At 45.3% G+C, this 8777-nt stretch overlaps 1 protein-coding gene across 2 annotated transcripts in view; it reads right to left on the reverse strand.

The window, feature by feature from the left end:
• The window catches only part of LOC123237916 (serine/threonine-protein kinase PAK 6), a 39382-nt gene extending 37775 nt beyond the window's left edge, over positions 1–1607 (reverse strand). For both annotated transcript variants that reach the window (XM_044665133.1, XM_044665132.1), the window contains exon 1: positions 1404–1607. In XM_044665133.1, the coding sequence (XP_044521068.1) occupies positions 1404–1607 (204 nt within the window). The remainder of the gene's footprint in view (positions 1–1403) is intronic.
• Positions 1608–8777: the final 7170 nt, after the last annotated feature.

Raw genomic sequence — 8777 nt, forward strand, 5'->3', positions numbered from 1 at the left:
CCCATCTCTGTCCTTATCTCTGTCTCTTTCTCCCTCTCCCTCTCTCTCTGGCACTCCCTCCTTTCCTTCTCTCTACCTTCCCCTCAGCCTGTTTGTCTCTCTGTCTCTGTCTCCCCATCTGTCTCTGTCTTTTTCCCTCCCTCCCTCCTTCCCTCTCTCTCTCTCTGTCCATCTCTGTCTCTGCTTCCCCCCCTCTGTCTGTCTGTCTGTCTGTCAGTCTGTCTGGGTCTTTCTCTGTCCCTCCCTCCCTCTCTCCCTGGTTCTCTGTCTCTTTCTCTCTCTCCCTCTCTGTCTGTCTGTTTTTCTGGCTTGCTCCTCCTCCCTCCCTTTAACTTCTCTTAGTACTAATTCTAAGACAGAAGAAAGGTAAGAGCTAGTCAGATAGAGTTAAGTGGCTTGCCCAGGGTCACACAACCAAAAAGTCTGTGAAGCAGAATTTGAACTTGGGTTTTTCTGACTCCAAACCCAAGGATCAATCTGCTGTTCTAGCTGCCTCCGAGGTCCCAGTCTCCCTGTATTGGGTAAGGAGCAGCCCTTTTGCCCTCCTTGCCCTTTCCTAACTCTTGCTCTCCTTTCTACTGTGTTCCCTCCCAGTAAAATGTCTCTACAGGTTTCCTTCCAAAGGGCAGAGGCTGCATGAAGGGAGAACAGGTTTGGTTCCTGGCCAACCCTGCGCCTGCCATTCGTTCAGGGGATGTGAGGCTGGTGAGGTGGGCCCTGCCCGGCTCCCCCCAGGGGCTCCCTGGCTCTGCCCCAGGCCCGGCTCTTACCTCAGGGCCTGTGGGGGTTGGGAAGCAGGGCTCTGTGCCCCTGCGGAGGCGATGCTGAGCCCTGGGACCCAGGCCCTGCCCCTGCCCCTGCCCTCTGCGCCCTGCCTCAGCGAGAAGAGGGCACTAATTAGTAGGGAATTAGGGTAACAGTACATTAAGAGCTCATCATTAAGAGCTCGCTCAGGGTTCCTTTGTGGTTTCCGCAGAAGCTGCTTTCTAGGAGCCAAGAAAAATCCCAGTTTAAGCCCCTCCTTTTTTGGCTTTGGGAGAACAGGGAACAAAGTAGTTGAGGGTTGGACGCGGAGTCAGGAAGACTCCTCTTCCTGAGGTCAAATCTGGCCTCACTAGCTGGGTGACCCTGGACAAGTCACGTGGCCCCATTTGCCTCCGTTTCCTCATCCGTCAAATAAGCCGGAGAAGGAAATGGCAACCCACTCACCGAGCAAAACCCAAATGGCGTCCCAGTCAGAGAAGACTGAAGCACCCGAACAGCACCGATAACGGCACCCGCCTCCCAAGGCCGTGCGTGAGGAGCAAACGACAGGAAGATGGGAAGCGTTCCCGGGCCAGTTATCTCGGGCACCCCCCCGCGGGGCTCCTCCCTCCTCCTCTGGGGAGTCCCAACCGCCTCACCTTCATGGGCTGCAGCTGGACCCGCGTGATGCGCGAAGGGTCCACCACGGGCTTGGGTCTCCGCAGGGTGTCCAGGATGTTCTGCCATTGTGGAGGAAGACCCACAAACTTGCCTTCCTTGGGATCAAAGGACGTGTGCACGCGGTGCTGGAAGTTCTGCGGGGCAGAGATGTCCGGACGTTTCTTCTTCTTCTTGCGGAACATTGTGTCTGCGTGTCAGAAGAGAAGGACCCGTGGTCAGAAGGGGATTGCTCAGAACTGCTCATTGTGTGTGTGTATGTGTGTCTGTCTGTCTGTCTGTGTCTGTGTGTCTGTCTGTCTGTGTGTGAGTGTCTATGTGTGTCTGTCTGTGTGTGTATGTGTGTGTGTCTATCTGTGTCTGTCTATCTGTGTGTCTGTCTGTGTCTGTGTGTGAGTGTCTATGTGTGTCTGTCTGCATGTGAGTGTGTGTCTGTCTACCTGTGTGTGTCTATGTGTGTCTGTGTGTCTGTGTGTGTCTGTGTCTATCTTTATGTCTATTTATGTGTGTGTGTCTGTCTGTGTGTGTGTCTGTTTGTGTCTGTCTTTGTGTGTGTGTGTGTGTGTTGCAGGGGCTGGGGATGATGACAGGAACCATGATTATGTACAACTAAGCCAGTTTCCTCCTAGCTCCTTTGCCTCCCCTCCCCTCTTTATTGTTCTATCCCCCTGCCCCATCTGGCCAGTACATCCCTTCATCATCCTTCATCCCCGAAAACTCCTCATCTTCAACTTCTTCCAGAAAGTTAATCCTAGGGAAAGCCTCCTGATCACAAAACAAGCAGAAACAACCAAGAGTCACAGAAAAAGATGTACCCATTTCTGGATTGGTCCAGAGTCCTGCTGCCCCCCACCCAATCCAAGGACTGACCTTTGGTCTCTGTATGTTCTATGTGGAGCCCCAGCCCATATGGGGCACCCAGAGACCTCCAATCAGCTCCCACACATGCTGCCCAGATTCCTCCACATTTAATAAAAGACCCCTGAGCACCAGATTTCTCAGGAGAGGATGGAAGGAACACACTCATGGCCACCTAGCATACTGCCCGGATGTTAGGAAGTTTCTAAGTAATCTTACATCCAAATAGCATGCAAAACACTGCGGAGGGGGCAGCTAGGTGCCTCAGCAGATTGATGGGCAGGTTAAGAGATGGGGGTTCAAATCTGGCCTCAGACACTTCCTAGCTACATGACTCTGGACAAGTCACTTAACCCTAATTGTCTATCACTTACTAATCTTCTGCCTTGGAACAGATACTTAGTATTGATTTTTTTTAAAAAAAAAACCTTTACCTTCCGTCTTGGAGTCAATACTGAGTATTGGCTCCAAGGCAGAAGAGTGGTAAGGGTAGGCAATGGGGGTCAAGTGACTTGCCCAGGGTCACACAGCTGGGAAGTGTCTGAGGCCAGATTTGAACCTAGGACCTCTAGGGCTGGCTCTCAATCCACTGAGCTACCCAGCTGCCCCCACTTAGTATTGATTTTAAGACAGAAAGTAGTGTTGTTGTTTTAAATGTTATTCACAGTCATAGGAGGAATTACCAGAGTTTGAATGAAGTCTGAAACATACCATTTTTCACTTTATTTCCTTCATGAGTTTGTTCTTGTATATTTTCTTTCATGACAGAGGAATATGGAAATATGTGTTATATGACAGCACTGTATAATCTAGATCAGATTATTTACTGTCTTGGGGTTGGGGCGGGGAGGGAGAGAATTTGGATCAGAAAATGTCAGAAAACAATTGTTAAAGATCGTTTCTACACATAATTAAAAAAAAAAAAGAAAGAAATAGCTGTTTGAATGACTGCTTCTAGCTGTTCTTGCTCTCTTCCCTGATATGCATCATCTCTGACACGAGGAGGGGAAGCTTCTGCAGTCAGACCCACATTTTTGTGGTTGATGGATGTCTTTGAAACTTCCCCTTAAGTATTTTCTCCAACCATCAATTGCAGCCCTGACAGGAAAGATTCCCAGAGTCCAGAGGGAAGGGACCAAACCCAAACCAGTTTGAGAACAAAGCTGCTCCACTGGCACGTTTCCTCCTGCCAAAGCCTGGTCAGGCTGACCCTATCTGGAGGGAATGCTCCCCCAGAGCTGCCACACCCAGGGCATATACAGAGGGAGGTGGTAGAATGGGGGGCTGGGGTACTGGGGAGCAGGGAGGATCTGTCAGTCAGCTGGAAGTTTCCAAGAAGCAGGAGAATTTGCTGAAGGGAGGGCCTTTGGAGAGAGAAGAATCAAAGACAGAAAGAAAGGGACTACAATCCAAGGACAAGAGGATGAAGGATAGAAGATCACAGATTTAGAGCTAAAAGGGATTTTGGAGATCATCAGGTCTTACTCTCTTATTTAGACTTGAAAGGGGGCAGCTAGGTGGCTCAGTGGATTGAGAGCCAGGCCTAGAGATGGGAGGACCTGGGGCTCAAATTTGACCTCAGACACTTCCCAGTTGTGTGATCCTGGGCAAGTTACTTAACTCCTATTGCCTAGCTCCTTACTGTTCTTCTGTCTCGAAACAGAAGGAATGAAGGGAAAGAGGGAAGGAATGAAGGGAAAGAGGGAAGGAGGAAGGAAGGAAGAGAAGAAAGGTAGGAAAGGAAGAGAAGAAAGGAAGCAAGGGAGGAAGGGAAGGAAGGAAGGGAGGAAGGAAGAAAGATCTTGCTTTCTCCATTTGAATAATCCTGGGGAATTCTTGGGAAAATGACACCCAAAGAGTATATAAGAATTGCCTGCGGTCACAACCCAGGCCCCTTGACTACAAATTCAACAAATTTTCCACTAAACAAGAGTCAGCATTAGCCTCTTCCAGATCTCCCTGCCACCATTACCCAGTGACCTCTTCATTTTTAAAGTGTACTCCATCTATCTAACATATTTAGTTCATTTGTTTTTCAGTTTTGTCTGACTCTTCCTGATCTCATTTGGAGTTTTCTTGGCAAAGTTACTGGAGAGGTTTGCCGTTTCCTTCTCCAGCTCATTTTACAGATGAAGGCAAGATTTGAACTCAGAAAGATGAGCCAGGAACAGTATCGACTATACCACCTAACTGCTCCTATTTAACATATAACTATATATTACATATTTAGTAACATATTTAAAATGTAATAACTAGTAAGCACAGAAGTGCTTAATAAAATGCTTTTTCATTCATACATTTTTTCATTCATTTTATGCCATTTCCTGACACCAATGAGATCTTTTCTATTATCATCTGCAAGCTTCTAGGTCACTCTCTTTTCTTAAGGAGTTCAGTAAGTGGTTCACAGTCTTCCTTTCTATCCAACACCGCCCCCCCCCATATTGGAGGATTTTAATATTCACAATAGTATCCCCTAGAATGAGGCAGAAAGGTGGCTCAGTGGATAGAGCACTGGGCCTGATTCTGGAAGACTACTCTTCTTATGTTCAAATCCTGCCTCAGACACTAGCTGTGTGACTCTGGACAAGTCATTTAACCTCTATTTCCCTTAATCCACTGGAAAAGAAAATGGCAAACCATGCCAGTATTCTTGCTAAGAAAACTTCATATACAGTGTAATCCATAGAGTCACCAGGAGTCTGGACTCACAAAATACTGAGCAACAATAACAGATGTCCTAAAACAAAGCTATTGCACTTTCAATTGTAGCAGGATTAAAATATAATTGGGAAATGTTTAACAAAATAAATTAAAATACAACACAAAATAGATAATGCTAATTTGTGGCTTTCTAAATCCATATGCAACCTGCAAGAATCCATTTCTATTTGAGTTTGATGGCCACTGCCCTAGAACAGTGATGGTGAACCTTTTCAAGAAGGTGTGCTGGGTTCTGCCCCCATCCCACCCCCCAGACTGAGTGCTGTGCCCACCCCTCACCCCTAATGTATCTCCCCTCCCAGCCCCACTCTTATCCCAGACAGGGGAGGAAGAAAGCACTCCTATTGGCTGCTGGGCAGAGGGGCGGGGGAAGTGAGGAAGTTCCTCAAGCACATGGTGGACAAGGGGAGGGGAATAGCTCCACCCCAGTCTCTTTGGTTTTCTAGTAACAAATTCTGGCAGGAAACTGCAAGAGTACCCACAGAGAGGGCTCTGCGTGCCCTTTTTGGCACCTGTGCCATAGATTCGCCCCCACAGCCCTAGAACACCAGGACCTCTTTGGCTCTGGTGACCTATATCTCTACCTCTGGTGACCTATATCTCTACTCCACCCTAACAGTTCCTGGGTGGTCACACCTTAGACTGCACCATAATGTTACCTCTGTGATCTTGAACTCAGAAATGCCTTCTAGTTAGAGCTCTTGACCTTCTCTTTGTTCCTCATTGGCAATTTCTTCCTTGCGACCACCATTTTGGGAAGGACCCCAGTCAAGCTTCACTTTGCTCATAGATAGACATTCTCCTGAATCCTTTTCCTTCTTTTCACTTGCTGCATTTCTCTTTTCTCCCCATCTGTCTTCAAACTACACTTTCCAGCTCTCCTTTGTGTTATTTTATCTTCCTTCACTGGGATATAAGGCTCTATAAGGGCAGGCATTGTCTTTCTTTTTGCTTGTATCTGTATCCCCGGCACTTAGCACAGTGCCTGGTACCTAATAAATCTATCTATCTATCTATCTATCTATCTATCTATCTATCTATCTATCTATCTCTGTCTATCCNTCTATCTATCTATCTATCTATCTATCTATCTATCTATCTATCTATCTCTGTCTATCCATTTGTTTGTCCATCTGACTCTGCCTCACATTTCCTAAATCTATTCATCCCTCCCTGTTTTTCCAGGGCATTAACCACTTTATGGCCTAACTTTATAGTATTTTTTAAAAATTTGAACCATTACTTTCTGTCTTAGTAACAACTCTAAATCAGAAAGGCAAGGATTAGGCAAATAATGTTAAGTTACTTGTCCAGGGTCACACAACTAGGAAGTGTCTGCAGCTAGATTTGAACCCGAGTACTCAGGACTGGTGTTCTATCCACTGTGCCAACTAGCTGCCCCCATCTCTATATTCTTGTCCAAGGTCGATGCTCTGTCATCTACTCTTGACTTCCTTTCCTCTTTTGTCTTTCTTTGGCTTATGATCTGCTGAACCTCAATTTCCATCTCATCATCAACTTTTTTCACTCTTATAACAGGGCTGCTGAATGCTGCCGGAGTAAGATTCAAAATGGCGCCAACTTAATTCATGTTATCTGATCTCAACAGGGGCTTCCCTGCTGCATAGTCTCTCATTGACTCTCTACAACACTTCCCTCAGGGACCATTCTGAACCTTTTCTTCCTCTCTTAACCCACTGGGACTATTTCCCTCTCCCTTCTCAGTGGATAATCACAGGATCATAGATTTAGAGTTAGAAGGGATCTCATAGGCTGCTGAATCCAACCCTTTCATTTTACAGGAGAGGAAATGGAATCTCAGGAGGGTTACGACACTTGCCCAAGGGGTAGCAAGTCAAGAGGCAAGGTTTGAAGTCTGGTCCTTTGATTCCAGATACAATGTTCTTCCTGCTCTACCATGGAAAAAAATCAGTGCCAGCACTTGTGAACACTGAGAGCTCCCCCATTCAATACTTCTAGCCCTCTCCTTAACATTTCCTGCTTTATCTTCCTTCACTCAAGTCACAGAGGATAAGATGTTATTTTTCCTGGCTTTCTACTTGTGTCCTTGATCCTTTCCTATTTCTTCCCATCTCTTCTGGGAATTCACCCCATCAAACATTCCTTCCCCTTCTCTCAGTTTCTATAGTGCCCTTTCCTGCTGCCTACACATATGTTCAGTTCTCCCATCTTTAAGAAACCTTCACTTGACCTTGTCATCCCCCTCAAGCCATTGGCCTATATTATTCCTCCTGTTCCCTGCCAAACTCCTAGAAATAATCATCCATAATCACTGCCTCTACTTCCTTACCACCCACTCACTTGTCAACCCCTTACTGTCTGGCTTTCATCCCCACTGGTCTACTGGAACTGCCCTCAAAGGTTGCCAATGAACTCATAATTGCTCAATCCAAGGGCTTTTTTTTTTCTTTTCAGTATTCATTCTCCTTAACTCTGTCCTATTCTTAAAGCCTTTCCCCTTCTTTAACTTCCATGACACTGCTCCATTTTGTTTTATCTTGGTCTTCTTTGATGAATCATCACCTATCATTGGCCCCCCACAAGGATCAATGCCCTACACAGCTCTCTTTTTTTCCAAATCCTGTCTCATAGTGAGTTCAGCTGCTCTCCATGGTTTTAATTATCTCTGCAGAGATGACTTCCATCTCATATATCCAGCCTGAATCGATCTTCTGAATTCTAGTCTTGTGGATCCCTGCTGAACTTCACCTGAATTTCCCATCAATTTCTCAGATTCAATATATTCAAAATGGAAATGATAATCTTTCCCTTTAAATCAACTTTTCCCCTCAAACTTGCCCATCAGTGAACCACCATACTTTCAGCTATCGTTGGTTCTCTTTAAAATGAAGGATGCACCACACCACTGCTAGTTTGTACCCCAAAGAGATAATAAGGAAAAATACATGTACAAAAAATTTTAAAGTTCTTTGTGGTGGCAAAAAAAACTGGAAAATGACAGGGTGTCCATCAATTGGGGAATGGCTGAACCAACTGTGGTAGCTGATAGTGATGGAATACCATTGTGCTGTAAGGAATAATGAACTGGAAAGACCTCCAAGAACTGATGCAGAGGGAAAGGAGCAGAACCAGGAGAACATTGTACACAGAAACAGATACACGGTGGCACAGTTGAATGTAATGGACTTCTCTACTAGCAATGATCCAGGACAATTCTGAGGGACTTGTGAGAAAGAATGCTATCCACATCCAGAGAAAGAACTGTGGGAGCAGAAATGCAGAAGATAAAATATATGATTGATCATGCGTTTCGATGGGGATATTATTGGGGATAATGACTTTAAATGATCACTCTATTGCAAATATTAATAATATGGAAATAGGTTCTGAACAATGATACATGTAAAACCCAGTGGAATTGCTCATTGGCTCCAGGATGGGGGAGGAAGAAGGGGAGGGAAAGAACATGAATCATGTAACCATGAAAAAAAATAGTCTAAATTAATTAAATAAAAAATAAAATAAAATAAAATGAAGTATGAACAAACATTTTTGTGAGACAGCAACACTCTGTATTTGACTCTACCTTCTCTTTAATCACTTATCTAATCAGAGGCCAAGTTTTATAGATTCTACCTTCCAATATCTTTCACATCTGTTCCCTTCCCCTCAATATCACACTGCCACATGCACTCTCTTTTCATCTCCATCTTTCTTTCTTCCTTTTTCTTTCTTTCTTTCTCCTTTTCTCTTTCTTTCCTTATCTTTTTCTTCTCTTTCTCTTTCCCTCC

Source organism: Gracilinanus agilis, chromosome 2 (genome assembly GCF_016433145.1).
Source record: "Gracilinanus agilis isolate LMUSP501 chromosome 2, AgileGrace, whole genome shotgun sequence".
Taxonomy (NCBI): Eukaryota; Metazoa; Chordata; class Mammalia; order Didelphimorphia; family Didelphidae; genus Gracilinanus; species Gracilinanus agilis.